Raw genomic sequence first — 20,027 nt, 5'->3', positions numbered from 1 at the left:
CACACACATATACATACACACATATATACCAATAAAATTGTATGTATGCAAAACATTACAGAAATCATAGATTTAACAAAATAGAATTCTAAAAAAAAACCCCACCTAACCCACAGGAAGGTTAGAAAGGGGGGAAAGGAAGCTGATTAATAAAGGAAACAAATAATAAAGTGGCAGATTTAGTTCTAACATATCTATTATTTATATTACATGTAAATTATCTCAATATGCCAATTTTAAAAAAGAGTAGGTTTTTAAAACTCCCTACAAATATAATATGAGAAGGTGGTAACTAAAAGGATAAATAAGTTATACCATGCAAGCACCCATACCAAAAAAAAAATCAAAAAAGACTATTCCATACATGAATAAATAGCTAGATATAGGTATATAGATTTTATGTATATACAAGTACATATATAGTTACATATATATAGAAACGTATTCACACATGTATATTTATACATATTTATATATACATATGTTTGGGATATATATAGGCAAATATATATAAATATATGTATTATTTCATGAAAAGTAGTCTTCATTGCCATGAAAATTACACGACAAGAACAAAGGGCATTATGTAACGGTAAAAAGGCAAATATATCTAGAAAACTTAGCAATCCTAAATGTATATACTAAACAACAGAGCTAGAAAAATACAAGAAGCAATTTTGCTAGAACTGAAAGGAGAGGCAAATCGGCAATTAGACTTGGTGACTTCAACATACCCATCTGAGGAACTGACAGAACTACTAGACAGTTATTCAGAAAAATATATAGAATAGCTGAACAACATAATCCATCGACATATCTAATTCACACTTAGAACATTCTATCAACAATAGTAGAATTCTGGAGAAAATTTTGCAAACCATACATCAAAAAATTGTATGCAGATTACATAAAGAACTTTCAAAACTTAACAGTAAAAAAACTCAATTAGAAAATCAGAAAAAGACATAGAGATTTCAGTGAAGAATATATACAGATGGCTAATAAGCACATGAAAAGTTGGACACCATTAGCCATTACAAATAAAATACCACACTGACCTATCACTAGACTCCTATTGGAATAGCTATAGTTAAAAATAGTGGCAACACTAAATGCTGGCAAGAATGCAAAGAAATTGGATCACTCACGGATTGCTGGCGTGAATATAAAGTAATACAGTCATTCTGGAAAACAATTTAGAACTTTCTTATGACATTAAATTTGCTATTACTTATATGACATGGTAATGATACTTTTGGGCATTCATCTGCACAAAAACCTATGCATGTACACACATAAAACCTGCACTGAAGTGTTTATAGCAGCATTATTTGTAATAGTCAAAAACAGGAAAAGCCCAGATATCTTTCGATGAGTGAGTGGTTAAAGTTGTTGTGGGCCAGGCATAGTAACTCACACCAGTAATCCTAGCACTTTGGGAGGCCATGGTGAGAGGATTGCTTGAGGCCAGGAGTTCAAGACCAGCCTGGACAACATAGCAAGACCCTGTCTCTAAATAAAAAACAAATAAATAAAATTATTGTACATACACACCACGGAATATTAATTCAGCAATAAAAATGAACAAATTACATATACACAAACAACTTGACTGGGTCCCAAGAACCTTATTATGCTGAGTAAATAAAGTCAATCTCAAAATGTTACATACTATGTTATTATATTTATATAACATTCTTGAAATCACAAAATTTTACAAAAGAAGACCTGATTAATGGTTTCCAGTGTTTAGGGACATAGGCAAGGATGCAGCTCTAATGGGGTAGCACAAAGGAATTTCTTGATGGTGATGGAGTTATTCTTCTATGTCTTGGTTGCTATGGTGGTTATGTGAATCTATAAATTTGAAAAAAATACATAGAACTACACACACACACACAACTCTCCCACAAATCAGTGCATGTAAAAATGGATTAATTCTAAATAAATTTATAGTGTAATTAATCATATTGTACCAACGTTAATTTCCTGATTTTGATATTATAGCATAACTGTAGGATATTACCATTGTAGGGTGCTAGAAGAAGTATACAAGAACTCTGTATTATTTTTGTAACTTTTTATGCATCTATCATTATTTCAACATAAATATTAAAAAACTAAAAGCATACTAAATATTCATATATTCACATCATAGTATGTCCCACTTGAGCATCATTGGATTTTCAAAACTAAACACTAGCAATTTGAATTTTCTCTCTTTTAAGGTGCTCTAGCAAATACAAAAATGACAGAAATACTGGAAATAACTCAACGATGCAATGAGAATGTTTTAAGTATGAACAATTTAAACATACTACATGTCTTTAGCTTTCGGAAATAAGGCATCATGGTAGCTTTATCCCTGAATACTTTTGGAATCTATTATGAACCCAATTTGTTAGATTTTAAATACATAATTTTGTCAGATAATAAATATGGAATAAAAATAATTCGTGATTATATCGAAGAACAAATCATCCATGGCCTTATGTGTAAATATCTATGTATATTTTGGCTTTTTAGTAATGTTTATAATTCAATTCTGTTGCAAAAAAAAAAAAAAACCAGAAAGTGCAATTCAAACCTCAAATTTGCAGATGGTAGAAACCTGTGCAAGCTACCTACTATAATAGATGAATGAGAAAGAATCAAAGTTAAAACATTGACCAGCTGGAATAATATACTGAAACTAACAAGCCAAATTTTAATTGAAAAATTAATACGGAAAACAGAGACAGAATTCTGTCAGGATACTATTTGCCCCTGTATGTTACAGCACAAGTCTGGTGATCAGCCTGCCAGGGTTTAAATGCTGGTACCACCACTAACTGTGAATTAACACTTGGCAATGACAGTTACCTCACTGTGCCTCAGTTTCCTTATTTGGTAAGCATAGATAATGATGATGATAGTAGTAATGGTGATGGTGGTGGTGATGATGATGATGATGCTGCTGATGATTAATGCTTACATCAGAGGATGACTGCAAAGTTTAAAAAATACTTAGAAAAATTACCCAGAATAGTCTCTGGCACCCAGTAAGTTCTCAATAAATGTTCTTGTTAAATTAGCTGCTGTTGTTACTTGAAAAACTTGCATGCAAATAAAGCCTTTAAAGTCACATAAAGATTAAGTAGAGAAAATTGAATAATCCATGAAGAGTGGGGCATCACCATCTCCATTTGAGCCAACCTTCTGATGTGACTTGAGAAGTGTAATAACTGCAGTTTAGTGCGTGATCTTTGGAGCAGGCCTGGCCCAGAATCAAATCCTGCCTCTGACATTTACCAGCTCTCTGACTTTAGGAAAATTACTAGACCTCTCTAAGCCTTGTTTCTTCTCCTATAATAGAGAGTAATAGTAGTGACTGCATCAGAGTTGTTTCGAGAATTCAAAAAGACTGCGCAGACTTGGAACAGAGCAATAGCTCAGCAATAATATCTTTTTTTATTACTATTATGTGGCTGCTGTAAAAGCTGTCCTTTATTTCTAGGATATAATCCAAGACTTGAATGTCACAATATTCTGGGGAGCTTTTTAAATTTTGCAATAAAGGGAATAAATATTTCCTTTAGCTTAATGCTAATCTCTTAGCTACACCAATGCAATATTTTTGGAATGCCAAATCCTGTCTTCTTTCATTAACTTTCTTGGTTTCATTCCTTATGTCTATCCCTAATTTTATCTCCTATTTTCAGTTTTTGACAGATTTGGCCTGAATTATGGCAAGTGCCTTCTAAATTTTTTTCCAGTTTCCAAAAATAGTGAATCTTATGAATAGGGTGGATTAGAGGTTAAGCTGGAATCAATTCTAAGAATTATAATTTTTCAGTGGAGAAGGTTGACTCACATCCGATTATATAAGCAGATAACTACTTCCATTCTTCTCACCTCTGTCATATTCTGTACCCATAGCATCCGTGAGCAACACATTTATATAGTAAGCCATTGATGGAAATGCAGAAAACACATTTCCCCACCTGCTGCTTGACCAAGCTTTCAAAAACAATGCTTTAAATTCTGTCTTTATAGGTTAATAATAGTGAATTTACTAAAAACTCACTATCAGACACACATTATCTCATTGTATTCTAGGATAAAAATAGCTCTTGTGCTCATTTTAATTTTGAGGAAACTGTGACATGGAGATATAATGCCACTAGAAGAGCAAAAGAAAGCTGAGATTAAATGTAAGGTGTGCCAGCACTGAAAGCCCAGAAAAACAGCTACTTTCTGTGTGTATCTAATGGAGCATGTATGGTGTTGAGTTTCATGTAGATCACCATAAATGTACAAGATACAGTCCTTGTCATTGCCCTCCACTTGCCTTTAAAGAACTGAGTGTATAAGTAAAATACACTTCAAACCCTCAGAATATTTAGTTGCTACTGTGCATGATATTTTCTTAAAACTGTAGCAGAAGTACAGAGAAGAAAGAGCACGATTTATCAGAGATGGTCTACTGAAAAAGGCAGAGTTTAAAGTTTGGACACGATGTGGAAGATGGAAGAAACAGGTTAGGCAAAAGTTCTTAAGCAGTCCTAAAAGTGGAATAGATAGAAGTAACTTGGCAAGGGCTTGGTGGTCATGAAGATTAGAAATTGGGCAATGGAAAATAAATGACATTAGAAATTATGGAGCTATTTAATTGCCATAACTTTTTCATAGGCAGTAGGGAGCCGTTTTAAGTTCTTGAGCAAGGAACTGAAAGATTTATAGTACATTTTCAAGAAATTAGTCTGGTAGTGAAGTGTTGAAGAAATAGGTCAGTAGGGAACACAACAGCAGGGGAAGTTGTTATAATAAAATATGTTGGTTACCATAGTGATGACTAGGCAAGAAAAAAATCCCCCCTTCAGAAACCAATGGGCTGGAAGAGGAAAGCTTTGAGAAATGTCGAGATGTTAAAAATACAATCACAGGCCGGGCGCAGTGGCTCACACCTGTCATCCCAGCACTTTGGGAGGCCAAGGCGGGGAAGTCACGAGGTCAGGAGATCGAGACCAGCCTGGCCAATATAGTGAAACCCTGTCTCTACTGAAAATACAAAAAATGAGCTGGGCGTGGGGGCAGGTGCCTGTAATCACAGCTACTCAAGAGGCCGAGGCAGGAGAATCTCTTGAACCCTGGAGGCGGTGGTTGCAGTGAGCTGAGATCACGCCACTGCACTCCAGCCTGGGTGACGGAACGAGACTCTGTCTCAGAAAAAAAAAAAAAAAAAAAAAAATGCAATCACATGACTTTTACCAAAGCCATCGACAAGGGTCCCCAAAAAGACTAGAAACAAATTTGCAGCATTTTAACTGGAAAGAGTGAGGGCGTTAAGATATTATATGATCGGCGGGGCGCGGTGGCTCAAGCCTGTAATCTCAGCACATTGGGAGGCCGAGGCGGGTGGATCACAAGGTCAGGAGATCGAGGCCATCTGGCTAACATGGTGAAACCCCGTCTCTACTAAAAATACAAAAAAATTAGCCAGGCGTGGTGGCAGGCGCCTGTAGTGCCAGCTACTCAGGAGGCTGAGGCAGGAGAATGGCGTGAACCCAGGAGGCGGAGCTTGCAGTGAGCCGAGATCACACCACTGCACTCCAGCCTGGGCGACAGAGCGAGACTCAGTTTCAAAAAAAAAAAGATATTATATAATCATAAATCCCACCTGTAGAGTTTGAGTATTAATGAGTTTCACCTGTATTAGGTAAATTACAGCGGACTCTGAATTTCAGAACATTTATGCAATATTTGGTTAACCTGTACATAATTGCGTTCTGTGTGTGTGTGTGTGTGTGTTTAAAAAAAGGAAACTTTGAATTATTTAACTCTGAAGAAAAGGGGACATTTCATTGTACATGATTTTTAATAATATTTTTATGGGGCTTAATTCTATTGCAAAGTTTCCCTCTCCTGGAAAATTCTTAACAGGTGCCATTTGCTTGGATTATCCAAAGCCCTAAAGTGCAAATGCAGAGGTAAAGACCTCCGTCATTTTATCGCATTTGGTCTCTCCTGGTTCTCTGTTGAGTGGATGTAATGATGGTGATCAATTCTCAATGCTGATTTTGCTTCAGCACTAAAAAAAAACTTTTTTGTTTTGTTTTGAGACGGAGTCTCACTCTGTCGCCCAGGCTGGAGTGCAGTGGCCCAATCTCAGCTCACTGCAAGCTCTGCCTCCCGGGTTCAAGTGATTCTCCTGCCTCAGCCTCCCAAGTAGCTGGGACTATAGGCACCCACTGCCACACCCGGCTAATTTTTTGTATTTTTAGTAGAGACGGCGTGTCACCATGTTAGCCAGGCTGGTCTCGATCTCCTGACCTGAAAATCAGATGAGGTGGCTCAAGCCTGTCATCCTAGCACTTTGAGAGCGGAGGCAGGTGGATCACCAGAGGTCAGGAATTTGAGACCAGCCTAGTCAAAGTGGCGAAACCCTGTCTCTACTAAAAATGCAAAAATTAGCCATGTGTGGTGGTGCACGCCTGTAGTCCAAGCTACTCCGGAGGCTGAGGCAGGAGAATGGCGTGAACCCGGGAGGCAGAGCTTGCAGTGAGCCGAGATCGTGCCACTGCACTCCAGCCTGGGCAACAGAGCAAGACTCTGTCTTAAAAAAAAAAAACCTAGTCTGAGTCATAATGGGAAGTCACAGTTGGACATGCTTCTTTATACCCTCTTCCCTTTGAAATTCAGACACAGCTTACCAGCATTAAAATCAACACATAGGACACATAAGCCGGGCACGGTGGCTCATGCCTGTAATCCCAGCACTTTGGGAGGCCAAGGTGGGTGGACTTAAGTTTGAGACCAGCCTGGACAACATGGTGAAAAAACCCGTCTGTACTAAAAATACAAAAAATTAGCCAGGTGTGGTGGTGGGCGCCTGTAATCCCAGCTGCTCAGGAGGCTGAGGCAGGAGAATCGCTTGACCCCAGGAGGTGGAGGTTGCAGTGAGCCGAGATCATGCCACTTTTCTTTCTTCCTTCCTTTCTTCCTTTCTTTCTTTCCTTCTTTCTCTCTCTTTTTCCTTCTTTTCTTTTTTCTTTCTCTTTCTTTCCTTTTTTCTTTCTTTCTTTCTCTCTTTCTTTCTTTCTTCTTCCTTCCTTTCCTTCCTTCCTTCCTTCCTCTCTCCCTTCCTCTCTCCCCCTTTCCTCCCTCCCTCCTTCCCTTCCTTCCTTTATTTTTTTTCTTGACAGAGTCTCATTCTGTCACCCAGGCTGGAGTGCAATGGCACAATCTCAGCTCACCGCAACCTCTGCCTCCACAGTTCAAGCGATTCTCTTGCCCCAACCTCCAGAGTCACTAGGATTACAGGAGTGAGCCAGCACGCCCAGCTAATTCTTGTACTTTTAGTAGAGACAGGGTTTCACATGTTGGCCAGGCTGGTCTCGAACTCCTGACCTGAAGTGATCCTCCCACCTCAGCCTCCGAAAGTGCTGGGATGACAGGCGTGAGCCACCGCGCCCGGCCGTTAACGTCGTTCTCTAAAAGAGTCGTGCTCACAGAGATAGGAGTGCGGGCACGGTGCACCTGCTTGGTGGAGAAGAGAAGAGACACAAGGAGAGGGTGGATACCTGGAAGTTCCCTTGGTGTATCTCAAAGAGCCCGGGGAAGATGGATTTCGGGTCTGGCACACTGGGCATGAGAAACTTCTTCACTCTGAAATAGAGATGGAGAGTGTGGTCAGGTCGGCCACAGCCCCGCAGGCAGGGTTGGCAAGAAGCACCTGCAGGGCATATACCCCAGGGAGAGACCAAGAAAGGCAGAGCGGGGCCTTCCACGTGGACACATGTGTCTCCTCCCGCTCCCCATGGACCCTGCCTCTGGGTCCTCATAAAGTTCCCACCAGGAGGCGGGGCGTGGTGGCTCACGCCTGTAATCCCAGCACTTTGGGAGGCCGAGGCGGGTGGATCACCTGAGGTCAGGAGTTCGAGATCAGCCTGGCCAAAATGGTGAAACCCCCTCTCTAATAAAAATACAAAAAAAAAAAAATTAGTCAGGCGTGGTGGCGGGCACCTGTAGTCCCAGCTACTCAGGAGGCTGAGGCAGGAGAATTGCTTGAACCTGGGAGGCAGAAGTTGCAGTGATCCAAGATCACGCCACTGCTCTCCAGCCTGGGCGACAGAGCAAGACTCCGTCTCAAAAAAAAAAAAAAAAAAAAAAAAATACAAAAATTAGCCAGGTGTGGTGGCGGATGCCTGTAATCCCAGCTACTTGGGATGCTGAGGCAGGAGAATCGCTTGAACCTGGGAGGCAGAGGTTGCAGTGAGCCGAGATCGCGCCACTGCACTACAGCCTGGGTGACAGAGTGAGGCTCAGTCTCAAAATAAATACCTACATACATAAATAAATAAATAAGAAAATGACTAGAACTCCCAGCTACTCGGGAGGCTGAGGCAGGAGAATTGCTTGAACCCGGGAGGCGGAGGTTGCAGTGAGCCGAGATCGTGCCACGGCACTCCAGCCTGGGTGACAGAGTGAGACTCCATCTCGAAATAAATAAATAAATAAATAAATAAATAAGAAAATGACTCAACCTCACATTTTTGGAACGCTCTCTGTGGTCTGAAAGAATATTGTTTCGGCTAGAACTCTAACTGGATTCAAAGCCAAAAATTCAGTGACAGATGGAGCAAAGACAATATTAGATCTTGGACAGTTCTTCTTGCTACCCTCACCAAGTTGCCCAGCTTACCTGGACTTCTTTAGTTGTTTTTTTTTTTTTTTTTTTTTTTGAGAGACAGGATCTTGCTCTGTCACCCAGGCTGGGGTGCAGTGGTGCAAGCACAGCTCACTGCAGCCTTAAACTCCCAAGCTCAAGCCATCCTTCCACCTCAGCCTCCCAAACAGCTGGGAGTACAAGTGCACGCTACCACACCCAGCTAATTTTATTTTTTCCTTTTTTTCAGACAGAGTTTCACCCTTGTCACCCAGGAGGGAATATAATGGTGTGATCTCAGCTCACGGCAACCTCCACCTCCTGGGTTCAAGCAGTTCTCCTGCCTCAGCCTCCGGAGCAGCTGGGACTACAGGTGCGCGCTACTGCGCCCGGCTAATTTTTATATTTTTATTTTTATTTTTTATTTATTGTTTTTATGTTTCTGAGGCGGAGTCTCGCTCTCACCCAGGCTGGAGTGCAGTGGCGTGATCTCGGCTCACTGCAAGCTCCAACTCCCAGGTTCACGCCATTCTCCTGCCTCAGCCTCCCGTGTAGCTGGGACTACAGGCACCCACTACCATGCCTGGCTAATTTTTTTGTATTTTTAGTAGAGATGGGGTTTCACCATATTAGCCAGGATGGTCTCGATCTCCTGACCTCATGATTTGCCCGCCTCGGCCTCCCAAAGTGCTGGGATTACAGGCGTGAGCCACCAAGCCCGGCCAATTTTTATATTTTTAGTAGAGGTGGGGTTTCGCCAGGTTGGCCAGGCTAGTCTCGAACTCCAGACCTCAGGTGATCCGCCTGCCTCAGCCTCCTAAAGTGCTGGGTTTACAGGCGTGAGCCACCGCACCCGGCTGGGCTATTTTTTTTTTTTTTTGAGACGGAGTCTCACTCTGTTGCCCAGGCTGGAGTGCAGGGATGCAATCTCGGCTCACTGCAACCTCCGCCTCCCGGGTTCAAGCAATTCTCCTGCCTCAGCCTCCCAAGTAGCTGGGATTACAGGTGCACCACCATGCCCGGCTAATTTTTGTATTTTTATTAGAGAAGGGGTTTCACCACGTTGGCCAGGATGGTCTCGATCTCTTGACCTCGTGATTCACCTGCCTCGGCCTCACAAAGTACTGGGATTACAGGGGTGAACCACTGCGCCCGGCCCTAATTTTTGTATTCTTAGTAGATACAGGATTTCACCATATTGGCCAGGCTGGTCTCGAACTGGTGACCTTGTGATCTGCCCGCCTCGGTCTCCCCAAGTGCTGGGATGACAGGTGTGAGCCACCGTGCCCAGTCCCTCCGAAATTTCTTGTAATGCACCATCAGAAAAGTGGGCATTGTATGGAAACTGAGGCCCAGCGAAATGACTCTATCAGGCAATTAATCTTTTTTCCTACTTCACAGACATTTTGCCAGCAGATCCCTCCACCCACGGGCGGCAAGAGTCATCCTTACCTCCATAATTTCCATAAAGACAGAAAGAGGAGAGACACCATCAGAAGGATGGCCAGGCTGGAAATTAAAATAAATTTGGACAGCTTTGGTTTGGGAGGCGTTGGTGTCTCTGTGCAGGAATCTGAAACAAAATGAAAAGGCGGCTGTAAGTTTTCAACATGATGTTACATCTCATCCCTAACCACCCTCCTCATTTTTTTGGTGTTTTTATTTTTTCTTGGTTGTCGTTGCTTGTTTTTTGTTTTGTTTTTGTTTTTTATAAATATTCCTGTCAGCAAATCTTTTACTTACTTTTTTTTTTTTTTTTTTTTTGAGACAGAATCTCACTCCGTCACCCAGGCTGGAGTGCAGTGGTGCCATCTCAGCTCACTGCAACCTCCGCCTCCCGGATTCAAGCGATTTGCCTGCCTCAGCCTCCCGAGTACTGGGATGACAGGCACCTGCCACCATGCCCAGCTAATTTTTTGTATTTTTGAGTAGAGACAGGATTTCGCTATGTTGGCCATGCTGGTCTCGAACTCCTGATCTCAGGTGATCCACCTGCCTCAGCCTCCCAAAGTGCTGGGATCACAGGCTTGAGCCACTGTGCCCAGCCCAGTCTGGTATTTTTAATACAGCAATTCTCCTGCCTCAGCTTCCTGAGTAGCCGGGACTACAGGCATCCGCCACCACACTGGGCTAATTTTTGTATTTTTAGTAGAGATGGCCCTCTTTTTTTTTAAAATGAATATTAGTGTCAGCAAATTTTGATTCCTGTGGAAAATATCCTGGAAAGAGACACTGTGTCTCTGGACAACAACACATCCCACAGCCACCCCAGGAAGTAAGGGTAGGTTCAACACCCAGCCTTTGGAGGCTTGTGGTTGCTGGAGGTCTTTACAGCATATGAGAGCTTGCTTTTGTCTGTTGGTGGCTGTGTACCTTAAATCATGCCCCCTGAAAACATACGTTGAAGGCTGGGCACGGTGGCTCACGCCTTTAATCCCAGCACTTTGGGAGGCTGAGGCGGGTGGATCACAAGGTCAGGAGTTCGAGATCAGCCTGGCCAATATGGGGAAACCCCGTCCCTACTAAGCATACAAAAATTAGCCGGGCTTGGAGGTGCGTGCCTGTAATCCCAGCTACTCAGGAGGCTGAGGCAGGAGAATCACTTGAACCCGGGAGGTAGAGGTTGCAGTGAGCCAAGATTGCGCCACTGCACTCCAGCCTGGGCCACAGACTGAGACTCCCTCTAAAAAAATAAAATAAAATAAATAAATAAAAACATTTAGCCAGGTGTGGTGGCGGGTGCCTGTAATCCCAGCCACTCGGGAGGCTGAGGCAGGAGAATCGCTTGAACTCGGGAGGCAGAGGTTGCAGTGAGCCAAAATCACACCACTGAACTCCAGCCTGGGCCACAGACTGAGACTCCCTCTAAAAAAAAATAAAAATTAAAAAATTAAAAATAAAAACATTTAGTTGGCCGTGGTGGTGCGTGCCTGTAATCCCAGCCACTCGGGAGGCTGAGGCAGGAGAATCGCTTGAACTCGGGAGGTGGAGGTTGCAGTGAGCTGAGATTGCACCACTGCACTCCAGCCTGGGCACCGTGAGAATGTTTCTCAAAAAAACAAAAGAAAGAAAACTCTCCCGAGTGAAAGCAGCCAGGGAGTGAAACAAAGAGAGGTATTGCTTTCAGATGGAGCCCTGGAGGATGACAGAAGGCTGAGCTTGGTCAGACACATCCTGCTCAGACACACCCTCCCTCCCACCTCCCGGGAAGGCAGGACACCTTCCCTCCCACCTCCCAGGAAGGCAGGACAGGGTCAGTGGCTATGCCTACTCCAGCCTGGTAACAATGCTATGGGACACTGCCACATAACAAGCATTACCCCGAATCTCGCCTCTCTGCCAGCACGTCATCTCTGACCAGTTGCTTGGGTATGTGCCTGGCCCATATGCATCCCCCATAGCCTTCACCCTGACCTGGAAGGAGTAACACTTCTTGGCATCCAAGCTTTCTATGGTGACATTGCAGGTATTTTCCTGTTTGGACTGGAGAAACACACACACACACACACACACACACACACTATGATCAGTGAAGAACATTCTAGATGGCTCCTTCACATACCTGGAAGCTGGGCTGAGTGTCATCTGATAGTGTTTGACTTAGGCCATATCTATCTACAAACTTAATAGGTCCAGAACATTCTCAAGGGTCCATTCATTTGGAAGCCCACCTGGAGGCTGAGTGGAAAGTCAGCTGAGAGTTTGACTTGGACCCTATCTATCTGCAAACCTCAGAATATTCTCAAGGGCCCACTGATATGGAAGCTCACCTGGAAGCTGAGCAGAAGGTCAGTTGAGAGCTAGACTTGGACTGTATCTATGTGCAGACTTACTTGGTGTGGAATCTTCTAGATGGTTGACTTACATAGGTGGAAGCTGGGCGGAGACTCAGCCCATTTGTGCTGGAAGGCTGATAGAACCAGAACATTCTAGAAGGTTCACTCACATGACTTTCATTTCCACCACATTCTATTGGCCAAAGCAAACCATGGGTTAGCCCAGACTCAATGGGAGACAAAGTGTACTCCAGCTCTCCTGGGGGTTTGGGAAAAGGCCTCTGTGAAGCATTTGCACCCACCTTTCTTTCTCCACAATAGGTATCTCCTTTCAATAAAGTCTACTGGCCAGGCACGGTGGCTCACGCCTGTAATCCCAGTACTTTGGGAGGCCAAGGTGGGTGGATCACCTGAGGTCAGGAGTTCGAGATCAGCCTGGCCAATATGGTGAAACCCCGTCTCTACTAAAAATACAAAAATCAGCCTGACGTGATTGCGGGTGCCTGTAGTCCCAGCTACTCAGGAGGCTGAGGCAAGAGAATCACTTGAACCCGGGAGGTGGAGGTTGCAGCGAGCCGAGATCGAGCCACTGCACTCCAGCCTGGGCAACAGAGTGAGACTCCGTCTCAGAAAAAAAGAAAAGCAGCCGGGCGTGGTAGCTCACGCCTGTAATCCCAGCAGTTTGGGAGGCTGAGGCAGGAGAATCACTTGAACCCAGGAGGCGGAGGTTGCAGTGAGCCGAGATTGCGCCACTGCACTCCAGCCTGGGCAACAGAGCAAGACTCCATCTCAAAAATGTAAATAAATTTAAAAAAAATTTTTTTAATTAAATAAAAATTAAAAAAAATAAAATACAGGCTAATGTTACATCCAAAAGAAAAAAAAAAACATCACTCTCAGCCTTAACTCAAGATTGGGTCTGCTCATCACAAGGGTAATGCCTCAACCTTAAATGTCAGACACCTTCTGTATTGAATTGAGTCAAAACTGTACATTGTGAGGTGATCTCTTATCTCTAGTCTAGCTGTTTCTATTTCGAAACTCTGCCAGACCAGCTGGATCTAATCATGAAGAAGAAAAAGGGGCTTGCTGCTGTGAGCAGTGTGGTTTGCTGTCAGATTAAGTGCTGAGCCAAAGCCAATTGATTCCACCTTGCTGTGAGGACTCCCCTCCCCTCCCAACCCTCCATTGTCCCCAACGCCCCAGGGTCACTGGAGCTTCCAGCTTTTCTCCAATGGCCTTCTGGGAGCTGTGATTTCAGGAATTTTACACAGGAAGCGGAGACAATTGTAGGCTAATGAGGGGAGACCTGCAGGCCACAGAGTCCAATCCCAAGTCAAAATACATAACCAGGGTTCACCTTGGTCCCTCTGAGACTTAGGAATTGTAATCTGGAGACATGGGTCTTTTATGGAGACAGAAACATGTGGTTCCTGAAAATGGATTATTACAGCTACTCAGCTCAATTAAATTAAAAAAAGGAGTATTTGCTCTTCGGGGGAACCATAACAAAAGGGTTTCCCCACTCCAGCAGAGGGAATGGCGGCTATATGCATAGTACTGCAGTGTTTTATTTTATTTTATTTTTTGAGGCACAGTCTCACTCTGTCACCCAGGCTAGAGTGCAATGGTGAGATCTTGGCTCACTGCAACCTCCGCCTCCCGGGTTCAAGTGATTCTCCTGCCTCAGGCTCCTGAGAAGCTGGGAGTACAGGTGCTCCCCACCACGCCCGGTTAACTTTTGTACTTTTAGTAGAGACGGGGTTTCACCATGTTGGCCAGGCTGGTCTGGAACTCCCGACCTTGTGATCCACCCGCCTCAGCCTCTTGAAGTGCTGGGATTACAGGCCTGAGCCGCAGCGCCCGGCCACAGCAGTGTTTTATAGCACAGAATAATGTGAGGAGTCTGTTGTGATTTCATTTCTTTTAGTCAAGACTTTGTTCTGGGCTGGGCACAGTGGCTCACACCTGTAATCCCATCACTTTGGGAGGCCGAGGTGGGCAGATCACCTGAGGTCAGGAGATTGAAACCATCATGGCTAACATGGTGAAACCCCATCTCTACTAAAAATACAAAAAGTAGCTGGGCGTGGTGGCGGGTGCCTGTAGTCCCAGTTACTTGGGAGGCTGAAGCAGGAGAATCACTTGAACCCGGGAGGCGGAGGTTGCAGTGAACTGAGGTCGAGCCACTGCACTCTGGCCTGGTGACAGAGCAAGACTCCGTCTCAAAAAAAAAAAAAAAGATTTTGTTCTGATTCAGAACCTTTCAGGCTGCAGAGAGAGTTGACTTCAGAGACTGCGTGAGTAGACTAGGGTGGAGGGGCTGTACATGCCAGGGAGAAGGACACCTGTTACCCACCTTGTCCACGATGGTTTATTTTATGGCTATGCCTGTCCACCCCACTCTCTGAGGACAGGTCAGTGGGGAGCATTGTAATGGGGCATGAACCTGTGCTTAATGCTGACATCACAAGCAACAGAAAACACAAATTCTGGCCAGGCGCGGTGGCTGACACCTGTCATCCCAGCACTTTGGGAGGCGGAGGCGGGTGGATCACCTGAGATCACGAGTTTGAGACCAGCCTGGCCAATATGGTGAAACTCCGTCTCTACTAAAAATATAAAAAATTAGCTGGATGTGGTGGCACATGCCTGTAATCTCAGCTACTTGGGAGGCTGAGGCAGGAGAATCACTTGAACCCGGGAGACAGAGCTTGCAGTGAGCCGAGATCGTGCCACTGCACTCCAGCCTGGGTGACAGAGCGAGATACCATCCCAATTAATAAAAAAAAAAGTCTGGGTGCGGTGGCTCACGCCCGTCATCCCAGCACTTTGGGAGGCCAAGGCGGGCGGATCACGAGGTCAGGAGATCAAGACCAGCCTGGCCAACATGGTGAAACCCCATCTCTACTAAAAATACAAAAAAATTAGCCAGGCATGGTGGAGGGCACCTGTAATCCCAGCTACTCAGGAGGGTGAGGCAGGAGAATCACTTGAACCCGGCAGGCAGAGGTTGCAGCGAGCCGAGATGGCACCATTGCACTCCAGCCTGGGCAACAGAACGAGGCTCTATCTCAATAAAAAAAGAAAAGAGAAGAGAGAAAAGAAAAGAAAAGAAAAGAAAAGAAAAGAAAAGAAAAGAAAAGAAAAGAAAAGAAAAGAAGGAAAAGAAAACACAGGTCTACTTTAAATGCATAAATTTTTTCTGGGTGGAATAATTACAACACTGACCACAAGGGATGGCCTTCCTAAGTCATGTTCCCTAAATAAATAACTGAGAAAGCAGGGGTTGAAGGGCAGCTGGGGTTACCTCTGTCTCAGTTTCCTGTCTTCCACCATTCGGACTCACCCCACCCCCTACCCCAGTCTTGCTTCTCACAGAAGTATCCAGAAGGAATATAGGTGGTGACAAGTGTTCAGGATATAAATGGGAAAGTTAAGCCTAATAAAATGCAGGCCAGGCGCAGTGGCTCACACCTGTCATCCCAGCACTTTGGGAGGCCGAGGCAGGTAGATCACCTGAGATCAGGAGTTCGAGACCAGGCTGGCCAACATGCTGAAACCCCGTCTCTACTAAAAACATAAAAAATTAGCCGGGTGTGGTGGCGTGATCTCGGCTCACCGCAACCTCCACCTCCAGGGTTCAAGCAACTCTCCTGCCTCAGCCTCCTGAGTAGCTGGGATTACAGGCACATACCAACACATCCAGCTAATTTTTTGTATTTTTAGTAGAGATGGGGTTTTGCCATGTTGGCCAGGCTGGTCTTGATCTCCTTACCTCGTGATCCGCCCCCCAAAGTCCTGGGATTACAGGCGTGAGCCACTGCCCCCAGCCAATCTGTGCCTGTATTACAAACGTGTGATCTAAACACCAGTGAGGTAAAATGCCCAAGATAATGCAACCACTGGCAGGGTGCTTTGTGTGAGCAATAAAGCTGTTTATTCACTTGGGTGCAAGGGGCTGAGCCCGAAAAGATGTTCAGCAAAGGGAGATGGGGGAAGTTGTGGCTTTATAGGAGCTGGGTAGGTAATAGAAAATTACAGCAAAAGGTGGTTCTCTATTGTTAGCACAGGAGGGGATTGTAAGGTGCACGGTGAATGAGAAGGGAAGGGATAGTATAAAATTATTAATAAATTACGCTAGACGCCAAGGCTCATGCTTGTAATCCCAGCACTTTGGGAGGCTGAAGCAGGCTGATCACTTTCATGCGTGTCCGTGTGAAGAGACCACCAAACAGGCTTTGTGTGAGCAATAAAGCTTTTAATCACCTGGGTGCAGGCGGGCTCAGTCCGAAAAGAGAGTCAGCGAAGGGAGATAAGGGTGGGGCCATTTTATAGGATTTGGGTAGATAAAGGAAAATTACAGTCAAAGGGGGTTGTTCTCTGGCGGGCAGAGTGAGGGGTCACAAGATGCTCAGTAGGGGAGCTTTTGAGCCAGGATGAGCCAGGAGAAGGAATTTCACAAGACAATGTCATCAGTTAAGGCAGGAACAGGCCATTTTCACTTCTTTTGTGGTGGAATGTCATCAGTTAAGGCAGGAACCAGCCATCTGGATGTGTACGCGCAGGTCACAGGGGATATGATGGCTTAGCTTGGGCTCAGAGGCCTGACAATCACAAGGTCAGGAGATCGAGACCAGCCTGGCCAACATAGTGAAACCCAATCTCCACTAAAAATACAAAAATTAGCCGGGCGTGGTGGTGGGCACCTGTATTCCCAGCTGCTGGGGAGGTTGAGACAGAAGAATCACTTGAACCCGGGAGGCGGAGGTTGCAGTGAGCTGAGATTGCCCTATTGCACCCTATCCTCGGTGAAAGAGCAAAACTCCGTCAAAAAAAAAAAGAAAGAAGGGAGGGAGGAAGGAAGGAAGGAAAGAAGGAAAGAAAGAAGGAAGGGAGGGAAGAAAGAAGGAAGGAAGGAAGGAAAGAGAGAGAGAGAAAGAAAGAAAGAAAGATGCAACCACCATTGGATAAGGAAAATGTAGTACATTAGAGGCCGGGCGCGGTGGCTCACACGTGTAATCCCAGCACTTTGGGAGGCCGAGATGGGTGGATCACGAGGTCAGGAGATCGAGACCATCCTGGCTAACACGAGACCAGCCTGGCTAACATGGTGAAACCCCGTCTCTACTAATAATACAAAAAATCAGCCGCCTGTAGTCCCAGCTACTCGGGAGGCTGAGGCAGGAGAATGGCGTGAACCTGGAAGGTGGAGCTTGCAGTGAGCCGAGATCATGCCACTGCACTCCAGTCTGGGCAACAGAGTGCCAAAAAAAAAGAAAAAAGAAAACGTGGTACATTAGGCTAGGAATGGTGGCACGTGCCTGTAGTCCCACGTATTTGGGAGGCTGAGGCAGGAGGATCTCTCGAACCCGGGAGGTGGAGGTTGCAGTGAGCCAAGATCGCACCATTGCACTCCAGCCTGGGTGAAAGAGCAAAACTCCATCAAAAAAAAAAGAAAGAAAGAAGGAAGGAAGAGAGGGAGGGAGGGGGAGAGAGAGAGAGAGAGAAAGAGACAGAAAGAAGGAAAGAAAGAAGAAAGAAAAGAAAGAGAGAAAGAAAGAGAAAAATGCAACCACCAGTGGATAAAGAAAATGTGGTACATTAGGCTGGGAATGGTGGCTTGCATCTGTAGTCCCACCTACTCGGGAGGCTGAGGCAGGAGAATCTCTTGAACCTGGGAGGTGGAGGTTGCAGTGAGCCAAGATCGCACCACTGCACTCCAGCCTGGGTGACAGAGTGAGATACTGTCAAAAAAAAAAAAAAAAAGTGGTACATCTGAGACTAAGATCTGATTTTTTTATCTTGCCCAAGTTCCTGTGTAAGGGATCTGGGGAGTCATGCCTTACAAACCATAAATTTTCATTCAGTGGGTTTTATTTATTGCTATATATCATGACTTACTTTCCAGTCAGACTCTGGCATAACATTATGTGACAAAGAAGGAAGTCAAAATATTTTACCCCCAAACATGTTCCTTTGCTGTATTTTGAAATGGCCTCACAAAGCCATCCTTTGTGGGGGGAAATGGGCATCTGTAAACAATCTGTATTGACGTAGTTAGATCTTTTTCTTTGAGACCCTCTCGATCCTGAAGACATTAACGGAGGGTCTAGCAGCTTTTGAAGATCCGAATAGGAAACATTTGTCTTCTATTGTCTCTAAGGGCAGCCACTTTAGGATTTCAAAAGGACCTTGATCTTGATCTGAATTCACAATCTTTTATCTTTTTTTTTTTTTTTTTCTGAGACAGAGTTTCACTCTTCTTGCCCAGGCTGGTGTGCAGTGGCATGATCTCGGCTCACGGAAACCTCCGCCTCCTGGGTTCAAGCGATTCTCCTGCCTCAGCCTCCCTAGTAGCTGGAATGACAGGCGCCTGCCACCACACCTGGCTAATTGTTGTATTTTTAGTAGAGGTGGGGTTTCACCATGTTGGCCAGGCTGGTCTCAAACTCCCGACCGCAGGTGATCTGCCCACCTCGGCCTCCTACACTGCTGGGATTACAGGCGTGAGCAACTGAGTCTGGCCACAATCTTCTATCTCAACACATCCTTTCTATCAGTCCCAGGTCTAAGACAAACTCAAGCAATTGTCAACCAGAAAATGTTTAAATTTACCTGCAGCCTGGAAACCCCAGCCCAACCCCACCAACTTTGACTTCTCTCGCCTTTCTGGACCAAACCCATGTATTTCTTTTTGTTTGGTTTGGTTTGGTTTGGTTTCAGTTTTTGGTTTTTTTTTTTTTTTTTTTTTTGAGACGGAGTCTCACCCTGTCACCCAGGCTGGAGTGCAGTGACACAATTGTGGCTCACCACAACTTCCACCTCCCAGGTTCAAGCAATTCTTCTGCCTCAGCCTCCCAAGTAGCCGGAACCACAGGCACCTGCCACCATGCCCGGCTAATTTTGTATTTTTGGTAGAGACAGGGTTTCACCATGTTGGCCAGGCTGGTCTAAAACTCCTCACCTCAAGTGATCCGTCTGCCTCGGCCTCCCAAAATGCTAGGATTACAGGCGTGAGCCACCGCGCCGGGCCATATTTTTTCTTTAAGAAAATAGGTTAAACAATTTGTTAAAAATTTTCCATGTTATTTCATTTCTGTAACAGTTGATATCTGGCTGTCCTTTTTACAATGCAGAGTAAGAACTTTCCCTACCGTGTTTGATAAATGTTGTCCTGGTTCCGTTGCCAAGAATGTGTTGTCCAAGTTGCCTGTTTAGCTTTTAAAGATGGAACTCCACCCTTTGCTTTTTTTTTTTTTTTTTCTCTTCTTTTTGACGGAGTGTCGTTCTGTCGCCAGGCTGGAGTGCAGTGGCACGATCTCAGCTCACTGCAAGCACCGCCTCCCGGATTCACACCATTCTCCTGCCTCAGCCTCTGGAGTAGCTGGGACCACAGGTGCCTGCCACCACGCCCAGCTAATATTTGTGCTTTTAGTAGAGATGGGGTTTCACCGTGTTAGCCAGGATGGTCTCGATCTCCTGACCTCGTGATCCGCCCCCCTCGGCCTCCCAAAGTGCTGGGATTACAGGCATGAGCCACTGCGCCTGGCCACCTTTGCTTGGTGTTAAGTATGTATGGAACCTTATGATAGGACATAGTC

General features: G+C 44.9%; 1 protein-coding gene across 1 annotated transcript; it reads right to left on the bottom strand.

The window, feature by feature from the left end:
- Positions 1 to 1,768: 1,768 nt before the first annotated feature.
- On the bottom strand, positions 1,769 to 12,062 carry LOC129487945 (cytokine receptor-like factor 2). Its single transcript, XM_055289495.1, has 4 exons — positions 11,968 to 12,062; positions 10,100 to 10,220; positions 7,563 to 7,647; positions 1,769 to 1,857 (listed from the first exon to the last, which is right to left on the bottom strand). Exons 1-4 carry the CDS (start codon positions 12,044 to 12,046, stop codon positions 1,825 to 1,827), a joined length of 318 nt encoding a protein of 105 aa, XP_055145470.1. The 5' UTR covers positions 12,047 to 12,062; the 3' UTR covers positions 1,769 to 1,824.
- Positions 12,063 to 20,027: the final 7,965 nt, after the last annotated feature.

The sequence above is a fragment of the Symphalangus syndactylus genome, chromosome 8 (assembly GCF_028878055.3).
Source record: "Symphalangus syndactylus isolate Jambi chromosome 8, NHGRI_mSymSyn1-v2.1_pri, whole genome shotgun sequence".
NCBI lineage: Eukaryota > Metazoa > Chordata > Mammalia > Primates > Hylobatidae > Symphalangus > Symphalangus syndactylus.
The sequence above is the reverse complement of the archived record's forward strand: the minus strand, read 5'-3'. Positions and strand labels throughout refer to the sequence as shown.

Bases quoted from the DNA above. Each gene is read 5' to 3' on its own strand.
- LOC129487945 (XM_055289495.1), bottom strand. From the start codon at position 12,046: ATGGGGGATGCATATGGGCCAGGCACATACCCAAGCAACTGGTCAGAG. The intron at 7,648-10,099 runs GTAAGGATGACT...TCTCTATTTCAG, and splicing joins TCTTTATGGAAATTATGGAG to AGTGAAGAAGTTTCTCATGC. The intron at 1,858-7,562 runs GTATCCACCCTC...TCAAATTTATAG, and splicing joins TACACCAAGGGAACTTCCAG to ATTCACATAACCACCATAGC.